At 50.7% G+C, this 27,561-nt stretch overlaps 3 protein-coding genes across 3 annotated transcripts; 1 reads left to right on the top strand and 2 right to left on the bottom strand.

Moving 5' to 3' along the window:
* Window positions 1–11,314: 11,314 nt before the first annotated feature.
* Window positions 11,315–16,827, bottom strand: ISG20L2 (interferon stimulated exonuclease gene 20 like 2). Its single transcript, XM_082865761.1, has 4 exons — window positions 16,659–16,827; window positions 15,191–16,036; window positions 12,894–13,094; window positions 11,315–12,182 (listed from the first exon to the last, which is right to left on the bottom strand). The coding sequence occupies exons 2-4, from the start codon at window positions 15,920–15,922 to the stop codon at window positions 12,069–12,071; spliced, it is 1,047 nt and encodes a 348-aa protein (XP_082721887.1). The 5' UTR covers window positions 15,923–16,036; window positions 16,659–16,827; the 3' UTR covers window positions 11,315–12,068.
* Window positions 16,828–17,211: 384 nt separating this feature from the next.
* Window positions 17,212–23,505, top strand: METTL25B (methyltransferase like 25B). The gene is made up of 8 exons (XM_082864444.1): window positions 17,212–17,489; window positions 19,895–20,019; window positions 20,173–20,365; window positions 20,829–20,891; window positions 21,126–21,269; window positions 21,721–22,202; window positions 22,618–22,802; window positions 23,233–23,505. Exons 1-8 carry the CDS (start codon window positions 17,379–17,381, stop codon window positions 23,352–23,354), a joined length of 1,425 nt encoding a protein of 474 aa, XP_082720570.1. The 5' UTR covers window positions 17,212–17,378; the 3' UTR covers window positions 23,355–23,505.
* A 397-nt stretch (window positions 23,506–23,902) lies between these two features.
* Window positions 23,903–27,473, bottom strand: MRPL24 (mitochondrial ribosomal protein L24). Its single transcript, XM_082832592.1, has 6 exons — window positions 27,409–27,473; window positions 25,107–25,350; window positions 24,932–25,027; window positions 24,621–24,724; window positions 24,229–24,359; window positions 23,903–24,127 (listed from the first exon to the last, which is right to left on the bottom strand). Exons 2-6 carry the CDS (start codon window positions 25,287–25,289, stop codon window positions 23,991–23,993), a joined length of 651 nt encoding a protein of 216 aa, XP_082688718.1. The 5' UTR covers window positions 25,290–25,350; window positions 27,409–27,473; the 3' UTR covers window positions 23,903–23,990.
* Between the last annotated feature and the right edge of the window lie 88 nt (window positions 27,474–27,561).

The following is a 27,561-nucleotide window of genomic DNA, read 5'->3' as shown; positions in this document are numbered from 1 at the left end:
ATTATGACCAAATCTGCTGCAGATCTCCTGGGGCAACGCGTTCCCCTTTCTAGGAGCCTTGGTCATACTCCTCTTGGGGTTCCTCCTAGGAATTTGGAGACTCAGGTGGGGGAGGGTGCTTAATTGGTGAGAAAAGCTGGGGGAGCAGAGGCAGGATGGGGGTGGGGTGGGGAGGAAACCAACCGGCTTGAGAGAGTTAGGAAATAAACACTCCGGGGATTTGTTCCCGTTGCAGTGTGGCTATGAGGAAAGTGGCTGGTTTTGCACAGGGAATGGAGATGGGCAGGCTCTGAATGGTTGCAAGAGTGTGGGTGTGAGTAGATGTAGATGCGTGCACGATTGAGGGATCTGGGGGCTTGGGAAGAGGAGGCTCCCCCACTCCTCTCCATCATTCCCTTGAAGCTGAGTGGGGGAGGAGTGATGGGAAGAGTGGGAGTGTCATGAACCCCTCACCCTCACCCCCAACCGGGACCAAGGAGATTCTCTGGCCAAAGCCAGCACTTGTAGAAGGGCCTCACCCTGACCAGTGTTATTGCATCTGCTGGATCACAGAGTTTGTTGGCTGGGAGTCATGTAGAAATTAAACCCAGGTGGGGCTGGACACCTGGGTCTCTGCCACTCAGGGTAGGGGCAGCAAATAAAGCAGGACTTCTATAGAGGGTGGGGAAGTCGGAAAGTAGAAGAGGGGAGTTGGGAGTGCCTGGGGCAGGACAGCTGTGTCTCCTGGCCTCCCTGAGCCCTCAGGATTCCACTCAGCACCAAGCGTAGACTTAAGCATCCTGCCTCCTAGTCTGCTCTGATCCTCGGTACCGAAGGGGATGTTCCATTCGTGTGTCTCCCTGGGTTTAGGGCCCAGCCCTTTTCAAATCTGGTAAGGCCGGCTCTGATTCTCTGCAAGTGAAATTGCCATTGCAACAGGATGGATGGCAGTTAGACCAAAAAAGAGCTTCCAGCAAGCTAAAGTGCAAGCTGGGAGGCAGAGAACTAGAAAGGAGGCAACTCATTTCCCAGGAACGTCTGGGTACATGGGAGAGACCCTGAGAACTAAGGAAGACGTGAGCAGAGAATCCGAGTGACCGGGGGAAGGGGCAGCTGGACTCAAAGGTAGGGGATGACAAGTGGCCTCTGGGGCCAGCCCCAGGGCCCTGCAAAGAGGGAGGTAAGTATGGCCCAGTAGGGTCAGAGCCACGGGGTGTGAGGAGGGGACTGACTGTGATAGGAGGGATTACAGTTAGACAAGGGGAGGATCTGCACCGCACCCAGGCAGCCAGGCGGCTCCTCTGTTGTTTTTGGCTCTGCTACCTGGTTCCCAGCTCCTTCCGCCAACGCTTTCCTCAGGGCTGGGCCGGGCACACTGAGCCGCGGGGGGGCTGAGCAAGGGAGGGGAGAAGGAGGAGGTGGGGATGCACTGGCTGAAGACAGTGTTCGGATTGAATCTCTTTCGCCTGAGAGAGGCCCCTGGCTCTGCTCACCTTTTCAGGGGGCAGGTGCAGAGGTGTGGGCAGTGTCTGAAGAGCCTGGAGACCCCCTGCACAAGGCCTGGCCACCACTGCACTGATTCTATTCCTTGACCCTGGGCTCTTTGTTTCTCTGTCCCCCTACCGTGGCTCCACCACCTAGACTTTGCTTCTTGCCAGTCTGGCATGGGAGGTCATCCCTTTCTCCACGTAGGCCCCTGTTCAGTTTCCTCTCCTACTGCAGTGAAAGGCACCAAATCCGACTCCCCTTCCTCTGGAGCCTCCATGCTTCTCAGGGAACCTCCCGGCTGAGGTGGGATTCAGTGTGGCCGGGACTGTTGGTGGCAGTTGCCAACATCTGAAGCTGGATGGGCCTGGACCTGACTCTGGCCAGCTGTGGCCCCTCCCCCCCTCCTGAAGGAATCCCCCCCAGGGCAGCACTGCTGGACGAAGAAGTCAGTCGGCACCGAGACCTGCAGTTAAACTCCTTTTAGCTTTTATGATGCAGTGACTAGGGCCAGACCCCTCTGCCATTTCCACTCCCTGCCCTGCACTGGCCCCTTAACCCTGGCAGCCCAAGGCAGGAGGGAGAAGGCTGTAGCTATGACAGGTTTGGCAGGCTGGACACCTGGGTTTGCATGGCACCTGGGGACAGTGGCTAACCCTGGAAAAGATGAACAGCCTGCAGTCTAGCCCAAAACTGGTTCTGGGGAGCCCGAACCATCTCCCAGATGCCTCCTCTCCCACTCTCTGAGGATGGCAAATGGAAGAAGAGCCAGGGGTGTAAAGAACCCCTCTCTCCATTGAGATGGTCTGGAGTTTCTGGAGGAAGAAAGAAATCGGCAAGGCTGCAGATTGGATGGGTGCTATATCCCTCTTCTGGCCTGAACTGCAGAAGGTGGGCACTGGGCCAGATAATCAGACTCTGGGATTGAAGAGGAAAGAGGCAGGAGGGAGGCGAGAAGGACGAGGTCCCAGAGGAGAAACTGAGGGGGCCCCAGGTCTGAGATTTGAGGTTCTGGATGGAGACAGAAAGAGGGTGTTGGACTCACTGTCCCTGGTGGGGGGGGGGGCTGTGGGCAGGGTAAGGGGGCTGATGGGTCAGACTCAGGAACGTCGGCCAGCTTGGGGAGAACACCACTTCAAAGCTCCTTAGCTCTCACATTCCCCTCCTGTCTCTAGCCCCCAAATGCAGCTACTTGTCTCCAGGTAAGACCTAGTAGCTTGGGACTTCCCTGGTGGCGCAGTAGTTAAGAATCTGCCTGCCAATGCAGGGGACACGGGTTCGAGCCCTGGTCCGGGAAGAACCCACATGCTGCGGAGCAACTAAGCCTGTGCACCACAACTACTGAGCCCGCGCGCCTAGAGCCAGTGCTCCGCAACAAGAGAAGCCCCCGCAATGAGAAGCCCGTGCACCGCGACGAAGGGTAACCCCCGCTCGTCGCAACTAGAGAAAGCCGGCGTGCAGCAATGAAGACCCAACACAGCCAAAATAAATTAAAAAAAAAAAAGACCTAGTAGCTTGGCCCCCAGCCTGGCTCCTAGGGGCCTATGGAAACCAGCTGTGCTAATGGCTCCAGGAAGGAGGCTGAAGCCCCAAGAGTCGGGTAATAAGGGCCAGCTTCCCCAACACCAGGGCCCTTCCTGCTGCAGACCAGGCCCAGGCCAGGGGGCCAGACTCCCTGGAGACAGAATCAGAGGTGCAGGGGGATTAGAGCAGAGTAAGGGAGGGCCCCAGGAGCCCAGATTCCTGGTCCCTGCCCCCATCCTCCCATCTTGAGCAGGCAGGGAATTAAGAAGGGATACAAGAGTTCAGAGTCTGGCCCCTTTGCCAGGCTAGGGCCTTGTCCTTCCAGTGACCCTGCCATCCCACCCCTCCTTATAGCAGGGCTGGAGACATGGGAGTGTGGGGGAGGCCCCAGACTGACCTAGCCCTAATGGCTTTCCCTGGGCAGCATGAACAAAATGGGAAAAAGATGTGTGAAGTGGGAAGCTCTGATTTCCTTTCCCCTGTAGGCTCCAGCTCTGGAAAATGTTAGCTGTCAAAGAGAGACTGTACAGTCTCCCTGCCTCCCCCAACCCAGTACCCCTTACCCCATCCCATCCACCAGGGCCCCCCAGCCTGCCTGGATTCCTAAAGGGCACTGGGCTAGTGTCTGTGAATTTCAGCTCGCCAGGCTGAGGACACACTGTTGTGACAAACACCCCCCACCCACCCCCACCCCCCCCGCCCCGCCTGCGTCTTCTCCACCAACCTGGGAAAGACATCCAAGCGGGAGCTTTGGCACTTGGGATACTCAGGGACACGTCCCTGGGGGATCAAAGGAGCCAGCAGCTCCTGGATTTCACAGCTGCCAACCTCTCGCCACGGTCTCACGCCTCCTAAATCCCAGTGCTCTAGGACTGTCAGCCACACATTTCCAGGTTTCCGGATGATCCGGAGTTTTGGTTAGTCTTCCCACTGAGCTTGCGGTGGCTGGCCTAGAGAGGGAGCCATCCTGAGTCAAGGACACAGTGTGTGCCTTTCTCCCTGCTTGGGGGCAGTGTGGTCTCATTGGGCGAAGTCTCCTCTGATGAGCTCCCTGACCCACGGGAGCTAGGTTCCTAGGAGCCCCAGGGAATTGATTCCAAAGCTGGGAGGAGGCAGCTCTTGCCTTGGAGTGGAGAGTGGGCATGGGGGTGGGTTCTAACCTAGCAGAAAGGCAACAGATCATTCTGCCCTTTCCCCAGCCCGGGGGGCCCCTTTGATCTGATCCCAGATCCACCCTCCCACCCTTCAGGAAAGCTTCCCAGACCTACCCACTCTGCCAGCTCAGCCCGGCGTCCAAGCCCCAGCCTTAGGTGTCCGGCTGTCAGGCTATATTATCTGCCTCTGCCTCCCTGTTGGTCCTGGGTGTGGGCTCCGTCTCCCTCCCCAGCTCCCAGGGCGGGGGCAGTCTGCCTTCTTCCTCCTTTGGTTATGGTTTGGATCCGTCTCATGGAATCTTTCCAAGAAGGAACCGAGCAGGATTCCACAAGGTAGAAGGGAGTGAAGAACCTGCCCCTTGGGGAAGCTGCCTCTGGTCTAGGGATGCCAGACAATTTAGGTTCCTGGTGCTGCATTGGGACAGGGGGGTCAGGGTCACAGGCACAGGGCCCGATCCTCAGTGCCCAGGTCTGGGAAAGGAGTGGCTCTGACTCTGAACCCACCACTGTGCAACAGCTTTCCATGTACTGTCTTGGGTCTGTTTGATTCCAAAGCTTTGCTCTAAAACACTTCAGAGTGGAATTCAGTTGAGCCTGGAGGAAGATTAAGATGTACTTGTCTTTCCATGGCAAATTCTTAAAAATACCTTCTCTCTCTGCCTCTTCCCTCCACCCCCATTTCTCTCAAAATCCTATGTATTATATGCACTCTTTCAAAGAAAGCACAGAGTTGATGGTATCCCTAAATAAGGCTAGAAGCCTTACACATTGAAGAAAGAAACAAACAAAACCAGCAAGTCAGCACAGTTAAGCGGTGGGAGGGCAGAGAGGAGATTGGAGCAAAGACCTGTGCAGCAGTTCCCACAGGCCAGGGGCTGGGGTGGAAGGGACTCACCAGGACCCCTCCCCTAGCAGTGCCACTAGATGTTACTTACCCATTTAGTCACTGCGCGAAAGAGCGAGTGCAACCCTGACTGTCTGCTCAGAGTCTGCAGCAAATCTCCACCCCTGACCATCCTTGGGTCCCCAACTTCTGAGGGTGCGTGTACTTCCTGAGCTCTCTTTGGTGGGCTAGTGTATACAGGAGCTTGGGTGAGAGTTGAAAAGCCAAAGATGTCGGTCTTGGCTTAAACATTTGTTCAGCATCAACCACGCCAAAGATCATCCATGTGTATGTAAAATCAGTCTCAAATGAGGCCACTTACCACATCCACTGCCTCAACTCCTATCATCTCTTGCCTAGATTACAGCAAGAGCCTCCTCTTTGGTTCTCTGTTCCCACTTTCCTCCCTTCACAGCAGTCAGGGGGAGTCCTTTAAATCCTGAGCCAGTTCACACCAGTCTGCTCAAAACCCTGCATTTGTTCCCCATTTTGTGCAGGTATTAAGCCCAACTCCTTACGATGGCCTACAAGGCTCTATATTATCTGCCTGTATCTCGCCCTGCTCACTAACCCCAACTCCTACCCCCTTCCCCTTGGCTTCCCCTGTTCCAGCCATGCCGGCCTCCTTGCTGCTCCCTAAATACACCAAACATTCCTCCTGCCTTTGCACCTCCCTCTTTCTCTGGAATGTTCTTCCCCTAGATATCTACATGACCTGCTCCTTCACTTCTTTCAGGTCTGCTCAAGTGTCACTTCCTCAGCGAGGTCTTCTCTAAACAGCCCATCTAAAATCTTATGTACACATATCTGCCTTATCCCCTTACTTTTCCTCATGTCACTCATCACCCCACTACAAGGGAAGTTCGTGCAGACTTCGCTAGCCTACAACGGTACCTGGCACATGGTTTGTACTCAATAAATATTTCTTGAACAAGTGACTGAAAAGTGAATGACATCAACCAAAATCAATGACTACTAAGGCTGAAAGAAATACCTGTCTTTCATTAGTACTCTTGTTCCTGGCTTAATCATTTATTTAACTGTCCTTGATAGATGCATGAAAGAGGTACTCTGACAAAAATCAGGTCTGAAAACGAGAGTGATATAGCCCTGGCGGAGGCCATGACCGCTGCCTGGGAGGCCTCAGAACTCTCCACGATGCCTCAGCCGCCCTCTTAGAAATCCCTGACCCAACTCTTTGAGGCTCACGCCATATGTTTATTGCATCTTCAACTCCTTGTTTGCTGCATCTATCTATCTCAGGTCCCTAAGGATCTAGCTCAGGCTCCCCATCCTCCTGTTTCTAATCCTGCTGCCGGGGAGTTCCCTGGAGGTCCTGTGGTTAGGACTCCATGCTTCCACCGTAGGGGGCACGGGTTTGATCCCTAGTTAGGGAACTAAGATCCCACGTGCCGTGCAGTGCAACCAAAAAGAAATCTATCTATCTATCTATAGATATAGGTACAGATATATAGATATATAGATATGTAATCCTACAGCCAGCCACCTGGGGGCTTCCAGCGCTTACTCAACAGGTCAGCCTCTCAGGTCCTTGACTCCATGGGCTCCAACAATCTCATCTCCATCTCAGTTCAGACACTCACCTCCAGGACCACACACTGTCCTCCCATTGCGGCCTATGCAGCCGCAAGCATTTAAACTCTCCACTTCTCTGTTTGGGCTGCCGAGTGATGCTAGAAAAAAACTGTGACAAGCAGCTTGCAGCTTGCAGCTTGCAGTGCTCCTGCAAATTCAGGTTCTGACCTCAATCAGGAACTCTGCCGTTGCTCAGAGGCCTTTCCTTGTGTTCTCGGTCGGCTCGCTCTCCCGTCTTCTCAGTGGCTGCTGCAAATCGTCTTTATTCTTCCCAAGCTCCTGTCCCCTGACTTCCCCCTCATACGCAGCAGACCACTCTGCCTCCCATTTAATGAGCAATCGAGGTCACCAGGTGCTAATCACTTTATTCCACCATCATCCCAAACCATCTCCATCTGCCCTACCCGTTCCTTTTTCCTTTCTGTCCCAGAAGACAAGGGATGCCTATTGCTGGCCAAGGCTAAGCTTGGCATTCCTTCCCCCTACTCTTTCAGGATCCCCTGTAGCTTACTTCACCTGCCCCCTCGTGAGCCACCTTGCGCTCTACTGGCTTTGTCCATTGGCATCCTAAGACTTCTCACTCCTACAGCAACCTTCACCTGCTTTTCTTCAGAGCCAAGAAAGAGCAGTCCACACCCACTCCTCTCCTTCCTCACGTCCAATTTATTCTCCAGCCCACCTCAGCTGAGCTTCTGCCGCCTTCCCCACCACCGCCACAGACATTGCTGAGATCAAGGGCACCAAATCGCTACAAAATAGACCCTTTTCTTTGCTCTCAGCTTATTGGCTGTCCATGCTGCTAATGCTATCTCCTCCCTCCTGGGGATTCTCCTTGGCTGTCCTCTTACCCAATAGCCCTCTCTCAGACCTCTTTTCTTCCAGCAGCTTATAAGGATGGGTACTTCCTGAGACTCTGACCTTCTGTTGCTCTTTATACCTTTATGTATAAAGGCTTCGTTCCAATCCAAGGCTTCCATCCCACTGCTACACTCTTGTCTCTAAGCCTTAGTTTCCAGCCCCAGATCTCTTTTACTCTGCTAAACTCCAGTCTGGTACATCCAGCTGCTGGCTGGACATCTCCATTTGGGTATCTTCAGGCAGCCCAAAGGCAAGTCAGTCAATACCCAAGTCATCCTCCTCAAAAACCTGCTCTTCTGCCCACCATATTCTCTGTCTTGGTGAATGGTACCACTGCTGTCTATTCACTGTAATTCAGAAATATCAAGGCAACCTTTAATCCTCTTGCCCTGATCTCTAAGTCTTACTGACTCTACCTCCTCAGTGATGATCATATACATCTTCCCACTTCATTAATTCAGGACTCCATCACTGCTCATCAAATTAGTCAAACAGAAGAACTCAGCTCCTGGCCCTTCCCCAATCCTGCTTCCATTGGGCTGCCAGCGTCGTCTTCCTAAAACCCAGATCTGACCACATCACTCCCCTGCTTTAAATCCTTGCAGGATTTAAATTTAAATTGAAATTAGTTTACTGGTTTCTCTTCTTCAGGTTGCTGTAAGCAACTCGGGGTCACAGGCCATTTCTCTGTGCCTAGCACAATGCCTGGCACATAGCAGGTACTTAATAAACATTTGAGTGGAAGGATTCCAAGCCTCATCAGGTGCTGCCTGAATGCGTTAACAGCCAAGCAGGGCAGTGGTTAAGAGCAGAGGCTTCAGACAGGCAGACTTGGCAGGTCTGAACGCCAGCACCACCAACCTCCAGCTATTTGGCCTGGGGAATATTTCTTCCTTTTTGTCAGCCTCAGTTTCCTCAACTGTTAAATGGGAATACCTCCACCTACCTTACAGAGAATGGGACAATGCTCCTAAAGGACTCAGCACAGTGCCTGACACAGAGAAGCACTCAGTAAATGGTTGCCATTATTATTAATGACAGCAACCATCAGTTAAACTTCAAGGTTAGAAAAGAACCCCAGAATTTTAATGCTAGAACCACTGGGGCTCCAAGAAACAAACTGACTGACCATCACGAATTTAGTAAGTGGCAAGATCAAACTTAAAACCTAGTATCAATACAACAATAAAATGCTGTTATGGGCTGTTTTGTGGACTTGTCCTTAATTACAGGTAAATGAAAGAGCACTGTGAACAATAATACGTAGACTGTAGACATAGGACATTCATAAATGCACTTGGCATATTGCATACATGGGAATTTGCGTCTCTAAACTTGGACTTGTGCTAATGTGTCTTGGGGTAAGTTCATAATTACAGTGCTGTTCATCCTTCCTATCGTCAGCTGTAACCATCTGTTAAACTAGGAATCAAATGATTCCTTTAGAGCCTTAACTCGATCAGTGGTTTTTTTTTTCTTTTGGCCACACCGTGTGACTTGTGGGATCTTAGTTCCCCAACCAGGGATTGAACCCACGACCTCGACAGTGAGAGTGCAGAGTCCAGTGGTTAACGGGACGGCCAGGGAATTCCCTCAATCAGTGGTTCTTAAGGGTAGAGAATGGCAGTGCTATCACCTGAAATTTCAAAATACATCCCCCCTTACCCTTCTGAGAATCACTTTGTTACATGAAATTTTAAGATCAGTAATGTGTTTGGCATGATAACACTTCTCACACTCTTTTCCCTTTATCCTTCTCACCTGCAGAAGGGGGTCTTGGCATTAGAAAACATTATTATGCTACGAAAAGAATGCTATTGGAAGAGCATGTGTTTTGTTATACGTATGCTCCACTCTGAAGAGCCTTAATACCCAAGACAAAACAGGACTTGCTGATTGCTATTTCCATAGTAATCTGCAATGGGGCTTATCTGTCATCAGTTGGATGAAGCCTGGGAACAGAGGGGCAGAGAAAGAGGGGATTAAAATACAGGGATCCCCAGGGCTCTCCTGGTGGTGCAGTGGTTAAGAATCTACCTGCGAATGCAGGGGACATGGGTTCGAGCCCTGGTCCAGGAAGATCCCACATGCCGCGGAGCAACTAAGTCTGTGCTCTAGAGCCCACGGGCCACAACCACTGAAGCCTGCGCGCCTAGAGCCCGTGCTCCGCAACGAGAAGCCACCCCAATGAGAAGCCCGTGCACCACAATGAAGAGTAGCCCCTGCTCGCAGCAACAAAGAACCAACGCAGCCAAAAATAAATAAATAAATAAATAAATTTATTAAAAATATAATAATAAAGTACAGGGATCCCCAGGCACCTTGCAGGGTGAGCTGGGCTCTGACCAGGAAGTGTGATAAGAGAAGAGTAAGAAAATGTCTGCAAGGTCCTCTGGTCTCCAGGTTCTTCCTGGTGAGCTAAAGTGAGACTGAGCTCTTCCCAATGCTGGACTGAGGGCACCTGAGTGGGGGGTGAAGTGGAGCATAAAAGCCAGTTGCTACTCACATGGATAGACCTAGAGATTATCACACTAAGTGAAGTAAGCCAGAAAGAGAAAGACGAATACCATATGCTATCACTTACATGTGGAATCTAAACTATGACACAAATGAACTTATCTATGAAAAAGAAACAGACTCAGAATAGAGAACAGACTTGTGGTTGCCAAGGGGAAGCGGGGTGGGGAAGGGATGGATTGGGAGTTTGGATTAGCAAATGCAAACTGTTATATATAGTATGGATAAACAACAAGGTCCTACTGTATAGCACAGGGAACTATATTCAATATCCTGCGATAAATTACATTGGAAAAGAATATGAAAAAGAATGTATATATACATGTATAACTGAATCACTTTGCTGTACATCAGAAATTAACACAACATTGTAAATCAACTATACTTCAGTGGAATAAATTACAAAGCCAGGTACCCTAAAACTTGAACTCAAATGAGAATTTTCCACATATATTCTAGTTTACTGATCACAATGTAAGTAAGACTCGCCTTCATTTCAAATAAGACTTGTATCCCCGCTTTTTGGTGTAGCCTTCCTTGATTAATCCCACTTAGAGGTGTGTAAGGACGCCTAGCACCTCTTTGTGAAGTGTCATGGACACTACATATTTTGGGTTCAACAGGAACCAACTTGCTCAGAGCTCAACAGCTGCCTGTGCAAGCAGATCCCGTAGCGCAGGACACAACAGCAAGACCACATGTGGGGTCCGGTTTGGCTGCAGGAAATTCCCTTCTATGGGCAGCCATGACTGTGACTCTGGCCCCTGGAGCCAAACTAGCCACTCAAGAGGGCACAAGCCTTGGTGTATACATGGAGTCTGCGTTCTCTCAAGACAGAGTGCAGCGATCCCAGACACAAAGTCAGACCTGTGATTCACCTTCCCAACATGAGGGTGTATACCACCGAGGAAGAGCTGGCAGGAGCGACCAGGCTGGCGTCATGAAGCACCCTTCTTCCCCGGCTCCATCCCTCCCGCACGCCCGCTCTCTGAGTCACTCTCCTGGTCACATACCCTCTGTGTGAGGGTGTTCGCATGGCTTGGGGTGTCACTTTAGGTGTGCTCGTTGACTTGTGGTAGGGACGAGGACAAGGCAGCAGAGCACATGGGCTACACACAAAGGCTTGGTCAGCGCTTCTTGATGACTTCCAGCAAACCAGGGCCCAGTTAGTGTCATTCACACAGACCCTGGACCCCCTATCAGAATTACAGCTCTACAGGATCCTGTGACAAAGCTACTTAACGTGAAGTTATAAAGAAAACATCACACAATTGTTTTTCCTTTATAAAAATTTATCAAGGGAATAATTTGAGTTTTAAAAGGCTTGGTTTAGCAAAGTAAAAGACTAAAAACCATTAAAACACTTTGAATTCTTCTTTAACCTTCCAAGTGGGGTCTAAATTAAATAAATCCTCTATCACTTTAGGAAAGAGGCTGCTTTCCTAAATCCGAAAAATTGATTTCCAAGTCACACTCTCTTACCTCTACTTCCTTGTAACCCTAAGAACTAAACCTCACCAGGGATGGCTCCTCTGGAAGTCAAGGTGGAAAGAACAGGTGATATCCCAACACAGACTGGATGTAGACTCTGAGCCAAAAAAAGTCTGAGAGAAACTGTGATCATACAAGTTATCATCCAGCAGGATACTTTTGGAAAGTTCAACACGGTGCTGCTAATTACTTGAGAACAAAAGGCATAAAATGAGACATATGGTCACCCTAATGATAAGGCAGTTTGGGAAACTACACTCCCCAGTATGCCCTGCCCCTTGAAAGTCAAAAGGCTTTCCCAGGAGCAAAGCACCCTGGGACCCATGGTTAGCACCATTTAAGAGGTAAACAGCCTTCAGGGCTGGGTTCTGACGTGGAGCCTTCCTCCTTCCATGGAACACTTAACAACACCTGAGGTGAAATTTTAATGGATTTTAAGTCTGGGGTGGAGCCTCACTCTCCCAAACAACTCTAGTTTCCAAAGGTGTAGAGCTGGTAGAGCTGTCCACTGGTCCACTGCCCTGTTCTCCTGGGTGTGGTGCTGCCTCTGCCTCCCCACACCACCAGTGTCCCCACTGGCACTAGTCTTTTGGGGGATTCTGGGCCAGGTGCTGTTCCCACTCAACTTCGACCAACTTGTACAGCTCCATGGTGGCCTGAGCATCTTCCACAGAGGAATGTCCGCTTTTCCCAACCTGAGAGAAGGAAGAAAAGGGAGGAAGAAAAGAACATGAAGCTACAAGAGACTGTTTCTTCCCTTCCCAACTGGCTCCCTCCAACCCACTGATGCTGCTGCTTCTGCAGGTAGCGGGCTACAAAGGTAGACCTGTGGTGAGAGCCTACTCCTTACCTCATTTCAGGGGTTCAACTCCTATGCTACTGTCTGCCTCAATCCTTTCTGTAGCAACATGTACATACCATATTGTTCTACATTCTTCTGTAGAGGCACGACAAACCAGACCATAGACAGGCCTTCTGAGTCTTCCACCTTCCCCAGTTCCTTAACTGATCTGTATATGACCTGTGTCTACAGCCTCATGCCAGGCAGGCCATCCCCTCTTTGACTGCCAAACATATGAAATACATAAGAGCCTCTTGCATCCACTACGTGGTCTTTTAGACCACCACAACTACCTGCTTTCTACTTTTCTTAGTTAGGGTTTTATCCCCACTTTCAGGCTTTTTTCCTTTTCCAAGTATCCTTTGGAACACTCTGGGAGGTAGAGAACAGGAATAGTTATCCCTATGTAGAGATGGACCCCTTTGCCCAAAGCTCTTCCCATCAGAGCATCCCATCCAGATCTCTCTACAACCAGAGGAATTTGAGGGTCAGAGCCTGGAGAAAGGCAGCAGGAGAGCCTTCAGCGTCCAGGCCAGAGGTCTGGCAGCATTTGGGAAGACGCTACCTGGATGTCCCGGCTCAGCAGCTTCTTGGTGAGATGCTTCAGAGACACGGTTGCATTCTCTGGGCAGTCGGCCTTACGGTTGAGGAGGGGGATATGGGAGGTGTCTCGGGTGAGGGACTTAGGGTGAAAATACTGAAGGGCTTTGAAGTCATTGTGGATGGCATGCCCCACCACTATCTTCCCTGTGAGAATCTTCAAGATCTGAAACAGGCATGGGAGAAGAGGTGGTGAGGAACAGCATTCAAAGATGTAGCCCCTGCATCTTCAAAGCCCAACATGGCTGTTTAAGTCCTTCTAGGTTCTTTTCACCAATTGCCCACCTGCCTCATCCTTGAAATGCCCCCTTCTACAAATTTTCTTTCACCTGAAATCTGTCTCCTCTCCCCAAGGTAAAAGTAGGTATTTTCTATGGTGTAACCCTATTTGGATTTACATCACCAGTGGCACCTTATCTTCACATTAATTTCTACCCCAATGTGATGTTCATGTAACTACCTAGTTCAGTCCTGGCTTGATACCTGAAGTTCTTTAACCATGATCATTATGTTGGCCTTTGACATAGGCTGGGATAAATGTTGTTAAAGATGGGCTCCAGGAAGGTACTGGAAGCCCCAAATTATATGCAAATAGATATGCATATGTTTGCCTTTTTTGGGGGGGGGGAATCCATGGCTTTCATCAGATTCTCAAAGAGCCTACAAGCCATAAAAGATTAAGAACTGGGAGTTCCTTGGCAGTCTAGTGGTTAGGACTCGGCACTCTCACTGCCTGGGGCCGGGGTTCGATCCCTGGTTAGGGAACTAAGATCCTGCAGGCTGTGAGGTACAGCGCCCCACCTCAAAAAAGAAAAAGATTAAGAATCATTTATAGAACTAAGGCTGCAGAGGGAAGTGATCAAGTGCCCACGCTTATGCTGCTTTAACAAATCAGTCCCGGCGCTTCATAGCTCCTCCTGCTCATAACCAGAGGGTATTTACCAGCTGGTCAGGAACCTTATTCACACCATTCTTGGAACCAAATAATTTCTCACCATTTCAGAATCTTAAAGCATAAGAACATACTGCCAATGAGGATAACTAAAGAATATGTCATGAGCTCTGAGGGCCATTACCAAAATGGGGTTCCAAACAGATTGTGAACAAGAGCAACAGGCCTGGAATCAATGCCTGGCCTCCCAATGGGACCCCTTGGAAGGGAAAAGACTCATTTGAATGTACCTTAGTCTCATACCCCAGCTTGGGCACTGGTTTTTATGATGAAAGCCAGATATAGTCCAATCAACTTGGTATTTAGTTGCTCCTAACTGCACCTGCAGTTTACTGACCACTAACACCTTTACTTCGCATTAATTTCAACATATAGCCTGCCTTAAAGCTAAGTGGATTTGCTGTTTCAGGCCCACCCCATCTTCTGCCTCTCCCAAGCCTTTGCTCAGCTATGCCCCTGGTGCACAGGATGTTCTTCAACTCTTCAAGTTCTTTCTAAAATCCAGCTGTTCCACCTCTGATGAAATTCCTCCAACTGACTGCTCTGGCATATGAGGAATTATTGGAACAGTGTGTGTCTAGAGAAGGCGAAGAATGTGGAGCTGAAATTACAAAGAAGTGGACCAAAGGCGCCCTCTGGAGGCCTTCCAAGACCAGCAGGCTCCCTTCTGCTTCACATTTACCAGCTCACCCTCCTTTCCCGTTCATTTGTTGGGCCTCCAGTATTCAGCATAGGACTTACAGTGGCTAGGTTTGCTCAGTGAGTGAGATGAGAACCCCAACATACCAGCCCGGTGTCTTTTATCCCCTCCACTGCAGGCTACCTGTTCCAGTTATACAAATATGCCCCAGCTCCTTCTGTCAATGTTCTGCCTTCTCCCATCACCAACTTTCCACATTGCCACAGGCTACTTCTTGCTTGGGAAGCCCTCTCCACCTCTCTATTCTCAACCCTAGACCCCACCTCTACAAGGCATTCTCAAATTGAGCCCTTTCCCCCTGGCACTCATGCCTGTTGCTCTATCACTGGCTGTTATTTCTCTAGCAGATTCCCGGTTCTCCAGATGAGGATTCCGCTTGGGACCTAAAAGATCTTAACTAATAAAGTTCGTTACACCCGCTAATTGTAACTTTCCAGGCTCTCACCACTCCTTATCCCAACAGAAAGCCTTCTTCATCTGCTACTCCACCCACTCCATCCCTCCCTCCACAATCCTTCAGCGCCTCCCCAGGGTGATATTCTTTGCAGAAAAATGATTTGGACCTCTCCCCACCCACCCCGCTGCTACCACCATCTCGCATGCCTCTCACCTGGCTCCGAGCAATCTTGAAGGGTGTAGCATTCACCATGTGCTGCTTCCGGATACCGCTCCATCTGGTCCGGTAGTCCACAATGTGGCAGGGGGGAAGGATGTACTCATCATAAAGCACATCTCCGCTGTAGCTGACAATGCTACATCGAGCCAAGGAACTGACATGCCCCTTGGGTCCTGTGCCCACCATCTCACAGTCAATTGCCACCATCTTCGTTGGCATCTTCTGGGATGCTCCAGGGTATTTATTCTCTGAGTGAGCTTGGGTGGAGATCTGTGGGGCAGTCTTCTGAGGAGGGTTCTTCTGGGCGCCCTTCTTCTGGGGGCGAATTGGGAGGCTCTTGATCTTTGGTAGGGCACTCTGGAACTCCCCCAGCAAATCTACTTTAGCCACAACAGAACCAGCTTTCTGTGAAGGAGCAGGGGTCAGCCAAGGCACTGCAGCTTTCTTGTCCAGGGACTGCTCTGACCCACTGCTGGAAGCAGCAGTCTTCTTTTTTGGAAGGGGAGGGGCCTTCCAAGTGCCATCCACCTTGGGAGTGTCCCCTTTCTTTGAAGATTCTGAGCGCAACTTAGGGACCTTGCTAGGGGGCTGCTGCTTCTTATTCAGAAAGCCTTTCCGTTCCAAGAGCCGCCGCTTCTTGACAAATTTTTGGTGCTTGGCATTGCCTTCTAATGCCCTTCTGGGGGGAGGTTCGCCAAAATCCAGATTGAGGAGTAAGGTAGACATGATGACGGTGGATGGTGGCAGAACAGTTGGGAAAAACAGCTTACCAATGAGAGGATGGACAACTCATCCTCTGCTGAATCCCATAGGCCAACATCTGGAAGTTTGTAGTATACCCTGGGGAAGAAAATGATCCTGATAACGGAGTCCATAGGCCTGGGAACCAGTAAGATAAGACCCATCTCCGTAGGACTTAAAGGAGAGAGGAAAGACATCAGAGTAACCTCTCAGATAACGTGAAATGTGAAATGATGGAAGGAGGACTTCCTTCTGAACCAGGAAGCCTGGGTTCCGGGGAAGCCCCACAATTCTCCAGCAGTATGGTATTAGGAAGGCCATTTCCCCTCTCTAGATCTCAGTCTCATTCGTAAACTGAGGGGGTTGCAGGACCAACCATCTGAAACTCTTGTGATCTGGAACGCCAGAATAGGTGAGCTCTATCATTTGCCCAGGGAAGGAACGTCTAAGTATGCTCGAAGGCAGTCACAGGTTTGGCACAGTTGACCTCTGAATTACCCAGGCATCCCCAGCGCGGGTCCCAAGGACAGAGATAGAAATTCAGGCACCCATTTCCCTCATCTCCACGTGAAGGAAATCTCCACATGCAGCTCACTCAAGTCCTTCTCCCAAGAAAGGACCTTTGACAACACATATTAGCGGAGGGGAAAACCGAGGCTGGGGACAGCACACGCTGGCCGTCCACGCCACCGGAGCCAGCTTCCCACCCTCACACACCTACCTCCCAGATGGGCCCAGCTAAGACCGGAAGCGCCAGGAGCCGGATGCGGAAATTGGCGCGCGTAGGCGAGGCCCGAGCCGGCAGGCTAGCGGATTGGAACGCGCCGGAGGCCGGGCCCGCGTACCCACAGCGCACCTGCCTCCGGGAGCGAGGCCAGGGATTCCTAGTGTGTGAGAAGCGGCAGCGGCGGCGGCGGCGGCGGCGGCGGCGGCGGCGGCGGCGTGGGTGGGGGCGGGGGCGGGATGCGCTCCCCGGGCCCTCTAGCCCAGTGGAGGTACAATTCGAAGGTGTGGTGAGACCGCTACAAACTGGCACTGCAGCATGCCGGAGGCCCCGGGCCTCACTTCCGTTAGAAGAGGGAAGTGTATGGGAAGGGGCGGGATCTGGAGGCGGGACCTGGAACTTGGCCCGCCCCACTCCTTGAGGTGGGCGTCGCGGCACGCCTCTGTGGCGTCACTGCGCTGGCACCGCCTCCCGGCTTGCGTCCAATGTTGACAGCTTCGGTCTATGGGACGTCGCGGCCTGTGACGTCAGGAGGGCGCCTCAAGTCTTCAACCCCAAGCTCGAATCCCGGAAAGGCGGCGTCTGGGACCGGGTTCTGAGTGCTTTCTTCCGGTTCTGCAGAGCTGAGCCAAGCCCGGTTCCCGGACCCGCGTAGTCCTGACCCAGGTTCCCGCCTCACTGCATTCTCACTCCCCGCGCCACCGGCTGGGCCCCGGAATGCCGGGGGTCTCCGCCCGGGGCCTCTCTCACGAAGCGAGGAGGCAGCTAGCTGTGAACCTCACCCGGGTCGTGACGCTCTACCGTTCCATCCTGGACGCCTACATCATTGTGAGGCCACAGGGTTGTGGGTGGGGTGCTCCTGGTTATGTGGGTGGCTCCCTAGCCACGACAGGGGAAGAATGTAGAGTTAGCTTCTGATCTCTTTTCTAATATGTTTCTTCAGTCTTTTGTCTATACAAGAAAGGGTTAAAGCTGGGGCAGTCCCCCCCTTCTTTTTCTTTCAGATGACCTAAATATTAATAGTGTTTTTCTAACCCTCTCAAGTCCAAAGTAATAAAACGCATGGACATTTGAGCCATGCTGCTGCAGCTACGTTAAACTCTCCCAGGAACATGTGAGGTGTTTCGAGAACACACATGTTCATTCATTCAAGCTTTGAATAAATTCCTGGCTTTGCAGTGTAATGGACAATTCCAACTTTGGAGTTGACAGACTTGGACTAGAATCCTGCCTCCCCTACTGTGTTAACCTTAGGCATAAAAAAAACATTCCTCCTAGCCTCAGTTCCTGAGCGGTAAAATGGATCTCTTTTTGAAGGATCATTGTGAAGAATAAATGAGATGATGTATAAATGGCACCAACATCCACCGAATTGTTCAGCTCCCAAACCCAGAAGCCATGCTCGATTCAGCTCTTTTCTTCATTGATCTACGATCCAGCCCTTCAACAAGTCCTATTGGCTCAACTTCCAGAATAGATCCAAATTCACCCATTTGTCTCCATTGCCATTGCTACCACCTTAGGACAAGCCAACATCATCTCTCTCCTGGACTACTTCCTAACTGATCTCTGTGTTTGCTTCCTCTCCTCCATACCCAGTTCTTCACAAAACAGCCAGATTAATCTTTTAAAAATGTAAATCTCACCAGGACACTTCCTTGCTTCTTAGGTACTTCGATGAAATCGTAATTCTTTACCTATAAAACCCTACATGATCTGTCCCCTGCTCTCTTTTAAACCCCATCACATTTCATTCTCTCCCACATTCACTGTACTACACTGGGCCTTTGCACTTACTGATCTGCCTGGAATGTTTTTCCTCCACAGAAAGGCAATTGAGTAGGGTGGTTAAGAGCAAGAACTCTAGAGTCAAATTGGTTTCAAATCCCAGCTGTGCCACTTACTAGCTGTTTGACTTAGACAGAATACTTAATTGCTGTACTTTGGTTTCCTTATCTGTAAAATGGGGGATAAAAGTAGTACTATCTCATAGGGTAATTGTGAGGATTAAATGCATTAATACATGTAAAATGTTTCAGACAGTGCCTGGCATATTATAGTATTCTGTGTTTGCTATTACCTGAATTTTTAAAAATTGAGATAGGATTGACATTTTAGTTTCAGGTGTATAATATAGTGATTTGTATATATTATGAAATGATTACAGTAAGTCTAGTTAATATCCATCACCGTACATAGCTACATTTTTTTCTTGTGATGAGAACTTTTAAGATCTTCTCTCAGCAGCTTTCAAGTGCACAGTACTTTCAAGTATACAATACAGTATTATTTACTATAGTCACTATGGTGTACATTACATCTCCATGACATTTATTTTGTAACTGGAAGTTTGTACCTTTTGACCCTCCTCACCCATTTTACCCACCCCCACCCCCTGACTCTGGCAACCACTGCCTGAATTTTTTTACATGTGTTGTTTCCTGTTCATCATTCAAGTCTCAGCTCAAGTGTCACCTTCTCAGACAAGTCTTCCCTCATTGCTCTATCTAAAATAGTACTCTCTCAAACTCTCCATTGTTACTGTTTCATTAGTGTTTTATTGTCTATGTGGCATTTGATGTTATCTGAAATAATTTTTTAAAATGTAAGCTCTGTAAGAGCAAGGATCTTGTCTGTCTGCTTCATTGTTTGTATCCCCTGAGCCTAGGATAGAACTTGGTGCCTAACCAAAGCTCCAGAATTTGTGTTGAATAAATGAATGAATAAAAATACATTCTGGCAGGGAATTCCCTGGTGGTCCAGTGGTTAGGACTCAGCGCTTTCACTGCCGAGGGCCTGGGTTCAATCCCTGGTTGGGGAACTAAGATCCCACAAACCACGCAGTTCGGCCAAAAAAAAAAAAAACACCCAACATTCTGACATATATAATGTCTGGCACATCTAATGGTAGGTTACTAGGTGGTAACACTAATACTGGATGTCAGTCACTGTGGTGTTGAGGATGCAGATGTGAAGCCACCATCCCTGCCCTTTAGTTGAGTGGAGGAAACAGACACATAAGTAAGTGGGGACACTGCTAAAAGGAGAGATGTGTCCAAAATGCAGTTTGGGCTCAGAGGAAGGAGGGGGAGGCTAGAGCAGGCTTCAGAGAAGAGATGACAGCCAATGAGTAGAGGTGCCTGTTAGTTGCAGCCAGTGGCCATGTGTTGAGTGGGGCAGGGAAGAATGGGAAGAGTAATAGCCTGTTGATTGCTTCTCCCTTTCCCCTACAGGAATTTTTCACAGACAACCTATGGGGCACACTCCCTTGCTCATGGCAGGAAGCCCTGGATGGACTGAACCCGCCACAGCTGGCCACACTGCTGCTGGGGATGCCTGGGGAAGGGGAAGTGGCCAGGTATGGGCAAGAGGGCACCTGTGTTGGGGGACTTGGTGCTGAGCCCTGCAGGGAGCCATTGCTCAGAGTCTCACAAGGGCTTCCTGGGTTGTAAACTTGCACACTCAGGATGCAATGGGACTATTCACTGGGGGCCTGGGTGGGCTATCTCAGGTACAGGTCGGTGTGGCCACTCACCCTGCTGGCCCTGAAGTCCACAGCCTATGCCCTGGCTTTTACCCGGACGCCTGGGTTTCAGACCCCCTCAGAGTTCCTGGAGAACCCCAGCCAGAGTTCCCGACTGACAGCTCCATTCCGGAAACATGTCAGGCCCAAGAAGCAGCATGAGATTCGGAGGCTGGGAGAGGTGAGGAGATGGCTGGGGTATAGGTGGTATCTGGGAGCCTGGGGACTCCTTAAGCCTATGGGTTACAAAGGTGTGGGCACCTTATATTACCTGCAGGACCAGAGGCCCTAGAAGGTCCCTTCCTTGTCAGATACACTATAATCATATCTTCATCCTTTTGCTGGGTTGTTTGGTGGCTGTATTTGAATCACTGGCTTAATCTTGTTCTGATAACCTTCACAATCTGCTCATGGCTTCACAGCAGGGCTCTTGTTCTGTGGAGGAGACTGAATCACTAGCCTGAGAGGAGCAAAGACAGTAGCCTGAGCCTGGGGTCAGCACACCCCATTTTGGTTTCCATGTCTCTTGTCTCTTCCCTCTACCCATCTTCCTCTGCCATCTTCAGCTCCTCCACCCTCATTATGGGTGTTTGCCCTGGGAGCCAACACCAATGGCAGGAGACCTTTGTTCCCTCCTCTTTCAGTTGGTGAAGAAGCTGAGTGACCTCACAGGCTGCACCCAAGTTGTGGATGTAGGCTCAGGCCAGGTGAGCCAGACCCCTAATGTTCTGGTTTTTTGTCGTGGGGATAGAACAGCTGGAAGACAGGTTATCGGGCCACAGGCCCAGGGAGGCAGGTGCTAAGGAGTGGTAGAAGCAAGCTGGGCAGAATTTAAGCCTTCTGGGGGCCTAGGACCCAGGCGTCCAAACCACAGATAGGGAGGGGGACAGTGGAGAGGACACTGAACGGGGCTGTCTCCACCCTCCCTCTCGGGACTCCAGGGCCATCTCTCCCGCTTCATGTCCCTGGGGCTGGGGCTGATGGTGAAGAGCATTGAAGGGGATCAGAGACTGGTGGAGAGAGCCCAGCGCCTAGACCAGGAGCTCCTGCAGGCTCTGCAGAAAGAGGAGAAGAGGAACCCACAGGTAGACCAGCCCTTCCTGCAGCCAGGACCGTGAGAGCAGGGTCTGCTTGGCTGGAATTGGGCACCAAGGCTAATTCCCTCTTTTAAGTTTCTCAGCTTGACATGGCATGTCTCTATTTTTGCTACCCCTTTCCCAAAGCCTCCTCATATCTTAAAGGCACCTTCTAGTTAAAAAGTGCTTTCCACACCGATACGTCCTTCTCACAGCCACCTGTAAAAAGTGGCCAATCAAATGAGGAAGCTCAGACGAAAAGACCTGCAGTTACTAATAACAGACCCAGAATCTATCCCATCTCCTGATTCAAAGTTCCACTTTCTCCTCTGCCCCAGTTTCTCCCCCACCTTCCTCCTTGGGAAGGAACTCAGAGGACAGATCCATTCCCGTGGCTTGAGGTGGCACGGGGACGGGAAGCCGGCTTCCCATCTGCCTCTGTTCTGTCCTGCCTCCACAGGTGGTCCACACTGGCCCTCGCCACCGCCCCCACCATGTGGTTAGGTGGGTAGACCCCACGGCCCTGTGTGAGGAGCTCCTGCTTCCACTGGAGAACTCACCTCAGAGTGAGGCCCGCTTGCTGCTGACAGGCCTCCACGCCTGTGGGGATCTGAGTGTTGCCTTGCTGAGGCACTTCTGCCGCCCTGAGGTGGCGGCCCTGGCCTCAGTGGGCTGCTGTTACATGAAGCTGAGTGACCCCGGTGGCTACCCACTGAGTCAGTGGGTGGCTGGGCTGCCCGGCCGTGAACTGCCCTACAGGCTACGGGAGGGGGCCTGCCACGCCCTGGAGGAATACGCTGAGCGGCTGCAGAAAGCAGGCCCTGGCCTTCGAACCCACTGCTACCGGGCAGCACTGGAGACAGTCATCCGGCGTGCCCGGCCCGAGCTCCGTCGGCCAGGCGTGCAGGGGATCCCCAGGGTCCACGAGCTCAAGATTGAAGAGTGAGGCTGGGGAGTTGGGGGGGCGCGAGGAGGGGGGTATCACCTACTGGAGGTATGATTCCCCTCCCACCCTCAACTGTTTAGCATGTCCTGAAGAAAATCTAAATGTGCAGGGAGGAGGGGAGTGATTTTGAGTTCGGAAGCAGCTTCAAACTTTCTTTAAAAGGCAGTTGTCACTCTTTTATCAAGTTTTTGAAATGCTAAAAACATGGCTAAATAATTGGACAGATTAGGATGAAAATAAATTTTTGGATTGATTTGCTATTGGACAGACAGCTCACAGCCAGAAAAACATTTAAAAATGCCTTAGGGTGGCAAATCTATTACAGCTGGAATTGAATTAGGAATGGACAGTTTGAATGGGGGAGGAGGGTTCTAAAACCAAACTGAGTGCTGTCTGTGGCTGACCCCACAGATACGTGCAGCAGGGGCTCCAGCGGGTGGGGCTTGACCCCCACCTGCCGCTGAATCTGGCTGCCCTTCGGGCCCACCAGGCCCAGGAGAACCGTGTGGTGGCCTTCTTCAGCCTGGCCCTGCTGCTGGCCCCGCTGGTGGAGACACTGATTCTACTGGACCGGCTGCTCTACCTTCAGGAGCAGGGTGAGGGTGGCCAAAGCAGGGACCCAGGGCCAGAGGGGCTGGAGTTCTAGGGCTCTCCTTCAGGTCCCGGCCCCTGCACCTGCCAGGACTAGGTTCCTTGCTGTGGTGATTCTCAGACCAGCTGCTTCAGAGTCAGGTGGGGGAAGGGGAACTTGTTAATGCAAATTCCTACTGAATCTGCCTGTGGTGGTACCTCCCTGAGGTGCATTTTAAGCCAGCATCCCAGGCACTGAGAACCTACGATGTGCTGCAGACTGCCTCCTCCCGAGTCAGTGTCTCGGGCACTCATGTTCCTGGAGGGAGCTGGGTCTCCTTAGACCCCCTGGAGCCTCCCCCATGGGGAAAAGGGGCTATGCCTCCAGGCTAAGCAGGAAGTGGCTAAGAGTCTGTTCCATTTCTCCCCTTCTGAGTAGCCCTGCCTTTCTCATAGGCTTCCATGCTGAGCTCCTGCCCATCTTCAGCCCCGAACTCTCTCCGAGAAACCTGGTTCTGGTGGCCACCAAAAGGCCTCTGGGTGAGACCTTCTCTGTTCTGGAGACTGAAGACAGCTGACACAGCCTGAGGAAGGGCATATCTCAGACCCCATCTGAAACTGCCAGGTACCACACTGGGTGGCGGAGTCTTCACCCACCTCCTCAGCCAGAGAACCAGCATCCTCCGTGGAATCCTGGTTCCCTACAAACCTTCAGCTTCATACCCTTTCTCTCCCTCTGTGTGTTATGTAACATTATGCAAAAAGTTATTTTTTATTTATTAAAAAATTGAAATCTTTACTTCTCTGTCTTTTCTATTAAGTATAGAAAAGGACAGACATGCACCCTCCCTACCGCATCCTGCAGAGGTGCTAAATTAGGTCTCACATCCCCAATCCCCACTGTCTTCCCTAACAGGTAGCACCTTGTTGCTCAGAGGTCTCCATGAGGGAAGCTGTCTCTCCCTTAGATCTCCATCCCAGAATCTGCAGGCCCTGCCCTTTGGGAGGACCACCTTAAGGCTGGCTAACTTCTATCCAGGTTTTGTCATAACATCTCCCTCCCTCAGTCCTTGAAACAGGCGTTAGGGGTGCCAGTCTACCAAAAGACAGCAGCTGCGCACAGAGGACCCAAGGCTCTTTATTAGAGTCTGAAGAAGAGGTGGCCCCAATCGTCCAGGTTAAGGCAAGGAGGGGAGAAGCAGCTCTCCCCAGACTCAATACCAATAGACTTTCTTATGTCTCCGAGTCTCCTGGATCCCCATCGCCTCCATCACCTCCTCCTCCAGTGTCTTTAGACTGGGCACATAGGTTTTTTCTAGAGCATCTTCCACTGATGTGTCTTTGGGGCCACCTATTGAGCCAGAGAAAAGAAGATGGGTGGGAGGGCTTCTTAACATCCCTTACTCCCACTCCTCCCACCCCCCCACTTCTTGCCGCCTCACCCAGCCTCACCAATCCATGTTTCAGGGACGATGCCATCAGCTCTGGGAAATTCAGGTTTAGGGATAATTCTTCCTGATCTTCTGGAGACTCGTACCCGCTCTCCTGCCTCAGTGAATCTCCACTCCACCTCAGTGGGTTTCCTAGGGGATAGAAGAAGTGAGGCCAGCCAGGGAGTTAGGTCTCCCTTCTATGTTCCAACCCGAAAGTCAATGACTAAGAACGCTAAGGTCACCATCTTGTTTCTCTGCTACCCCTGCACTGGGGTTTCCTACGGGGGGTCATGGATGGCCCCTCTCAATTTTCAGCACATCCAACCCACCATTCCCTTTGGATAAACATGGTCAACAGCTGTGTGGACTCAGAGGGCAAGAAACCCTCTGACCAGAGCCCCATGTGCTTGCCTGTCCACAGGATCCACAAGTTTGACCTGGTTGTGGAGCAAGGGTGCTTCGCTGGGGATCATGGTTCCCCGGTAATCCACGGTCTTGCCAACATAGCGATAATGCTGTCCAAAAGAGGAGGGGGCTATCAGAACCCAGGAGGTGAGAAGGGGGCTTGTCTACCACAACTCAGAGCATTCAAGTTGAAAAGCAGAAGGTTCAGTTGTCTCACCATCCCCTCAGCCAGTCTCTGGCCTCCCTGTGCTGCTCTTAGTGGACAGGGACGGATGGCACAGGCTTCCTGAGCATCGCCATCCTCACTCTTCACTTACTGTATTCAGCCCCTCCACGACCACCCAGTTTCGCTGCCGGATAACTTGAACCACTTTGCCTTGCTTCCCAGCGTCCTTGCCTTCTAGGATCTCTACCTGTGGGAAGAGATGACCCTCAGGGAAGGAGATCCTTGCCCAGGAGCACCCCGCCACCCACCCCATCTGAGATTCTCACCCTGTCCCCACAGAACAGATGCCAGTCTTCATCAGAGATAGGTTCCACAGCCACCCGGCGCCGCCTAGTCCCTGGAGGGTTCTTCTTCTTGTCTGACAAGGAGCCTGGGCGGCTCATCCCATAGCGGTAATTGGGAGGCAGAGTGACCTTGGATGCCAAGGCCAGCAGAGCAGAGAGCCGCATGGCTGGAGACTGTGAGAAATCCCCTGGCCGGTGAAAGACCCAGAAATCTTCCTAGTCGGCGCTGGGGTAGGACAAAGAAAGGGGCAAAGAAACAAGGGAAGCAACATTTTCTTAAGCACTTACTTCATGGCTCAATGGACTTGATCTTACTGAATCCTCACAAGATATTATCTTCGCTTTACAGATGACGACAGAGACTCAGAGAAGTTAAGTGACTTGTCAATGGTCATAAGGCTACTATGTGGGAGAATCAGCATTCAAAGCCACATATATCTGACTTCAAAGTCCAAAACTTCATTGAGGCCAGGGACCATGTTATCTAGATCACCCTTGAATCCAGCAGATCCCAGCAGGGCCAGGCATGTAGTAGGTACTCAATAAAAAGTTATTTAATAAATGCACCAACAGCAAGATGGAAAGAAAACAAGTAATGGACAAAACACTGGCGTAAAGCCAGAAAACAGGCAGTTATAAGGTAAAACAATCAAACAGGTGGCAGAGATAAAAACTGGGATTAAAATGTCCCTACAAAATGTCCAATTCCTAATCTCAATCAGGAAATAACCACTTCTCCCTAAGATAGTTTCTTTTCTAAAGGAAAAGGACCCAGAGCCAGACTCTAGGATTATAGAGTCCTACATTTCCAAACTAAGTATGTACTCTAAGCCTCCCAATTTTGGATAATGGACTAAACCAATGGGGCGGCGAGACAACTGAGGGCAAAAATAATAAGTGCTTCAGTTTGCTGAGCACTTGCTACCTTCCAGTTGCCATGCTAAGTGCTTTCCTGTATCATCTCATTTAAGCCCAAGGACAACTGATGAAGGAGGTACCATTAGCCTTGTTTCATAGCTAAGAATAAAGCCTAACTTCAAAGTACAATTAAAGTGCACTAATGACATTAAAAGCTCTGGACTGGGAATCAGACGACCTGGGTTCTAGTCCCCGCTCCACCATCAACTTATTCTGTGACCCTAGGCAACTTGACTTCCGAGTTTCAGTTTCATCATTCATAAAACTTTACAGGGTTGTTTCTGTCATTCGAGTTATTTTTAACATTTTAACAAAGCAATGTACAGAATCATGTGGATAGTATCCTTTTTTGGGTAAATTAAAAAATATATATTCTATCACAGACATAAATATTTACAAGAAGGCAACAGGGAACAAATAAAGTACTTGTTTTGGAGATGAGGAAGTTTGGGAGGGCTATTACTTTCCATCTTGTTCCTTTCCATAACGTTTGCATTTTCTAAACACGTACCTTTACAATAATACATCAGCTGGTTTATCTGAACAGTGAGATATCAGGTCATTTCTCTTCTCTATACTTCTCAATATGGAAAAGACCTAATATTATTTTTAATTAATGCTGGATGAATGTTAAGGGCCTTGGTATTCCCATTCAGAATCAAAAAATGCTTAGGGAGCACTACTATGTGACAGGTCTAATGCTGGGAACTTCACTATTCCCAGCATTTGATCTTCACACTGCTCTCCGCGGGAGGTTGACAGAAGACGAGGAAACCAAGGCCCTGAGAGCTGGAGATTTGCCCTAGTTCATGACTTGATAGAAGCAGAATTCTCTGGCGGTCCAGTGCTTAAGACTTTGCGCTTCCACTGAAGGACTGTAGGGGGCACGGGTTCCAACCCTGGTGGGGGAACTAAGATTCCGCAGGCCGCGCAGTGCGGCCCCCAAAAAAGACAATCTTAAGACCCGAGACTCCTGCGTGATTGCTGCAAGACGTCCCTTAACCTCAGCTATTCAAGATCTGAAGCTCTGGGAGAAGATCCCAGAAGCCAGCCCCCTAGATGTTTTCCTTTTTTTCCTCCAAACCCTGGAAAGGCTGGTGCCCTTTCGCAGTGGGGCTTTCATGGCGCGCTCTGGGGCGCCGTGCTAGGTAGTGAGGTAGGGCGTCTGCTCCCTCAGACCCCGGCTCCAAAGGCCCCGCCGGCCCCATCCCCCAGCAGTCTTCAGCAACCACCCGCTCCGAGCTTCCGAAGCAGGGAGACCTCGGACGAAGCGACTGAGCCATGCCAGGGTAAAAGAAGGCTCTTCCCGCTCCCGCTCCCGGACCAGCCCAAAGCTGCCAAAACGTCCGGGCCACGCTGTTCTCACCTCCGCTTCCCGCTGAGCCCCGAAGCCTCCGCCAGTCCCTTCTGCACGTGGGACCTAAGCCCCGCCCCACCGCGTCCCCCGGCTTTCTGGGAAAAGTAGTCTAATGGTACAATGGACGCGCAACGATAATCTAGCCTCTCTGCATGATGGGAG

The sequence above is a fragment of the Leucopleurus acutus genome (assembly GCF_964270905.1).
Source record: "Leucopleurus acutus genome assembly, chromosome: 2".
Classification (NCBI taxonomy): domain Eukaryota; kingdom Metazoa; phylum Chordata; class Mammalia; order Artiodactyla; family Delphinidae; genus Leucopleurus; species Leucopleurus acutus.
The sequence above is the reverse complement of the archived record's forward strand: the minus strand, read 5'-3'. Positions and strand labels throughout refer to the sequence as shown.

Excerpts from the sequence above, each read along its gene's own strand:
- ISG20L2 (XM_082865761.1), bottom strand. The coding sequence starts at position 15,922 with ATGTCTACCTTACTCCTCAATCTGGATTTTGGCGAACCTCCCCCCAGA. Across the intron at positions 13,095-15,190 it reads TCAAGATTGCTCGGAGCCAG|ATCTTGAAGATTCTCACAGG; the intron begins GTGAGAGGCATG and ends TGCCTGTTTCAG. Across the intron at positions 12,183-12,893 it reads TGCTGAGCCGGGACATCCAG|GTTGGGAAAAGCGGACATTC; the intron begins GTAGCGTCTTCC and ends TCCTTCTCTCAG.
- METTL25B (XM_082864444.1), top strand. The coding sequence starts at position 17,379 with ATGCCGGGGGTCTCCGCCCGGGGCCTCTCTCACGAAGCGAGGAGGCAG. Across the intron at positions 20,892-21,125 it reads TGGATGTAGGCTCAGGCCAG|GGCCATCTCTCCCGCTTCAT; the intron begins GTGAGCCAGACC and ends TCGGGACTCCAG. Across the intron at positions 22,203-22,617 it reads CACGAGCTCAAGATTGAAGA|ATACGTGCAGCAGGGGCTCC; the intron begins GTGAGGCTGGGG and ends CTGACCCCACAG.
- MRPL24 (XM_082832592.1), bottom strand. The coding sequence starts at position 25,289 with ATGCGGCTCTCTGCTCTGCTGGCCTTGGCATCCAAGGTCACTCTGCCT. Across the intron at positions 24,725-24,931 it reads TCGTGGAGGGGCTGAATACA|CATTATCGCTATGTTGGCAA; the intron begins GTAAGTGAAGAG and ends TCTTTTGGACAG. Across the intron at positions 24,128-24,228 it reads CGTCCCTGAAACATGGATTG|GTGGCCCCAAAGACACATCA; the intron begins GTGAGGCTGGGT and ends CTGGCTCAATAG.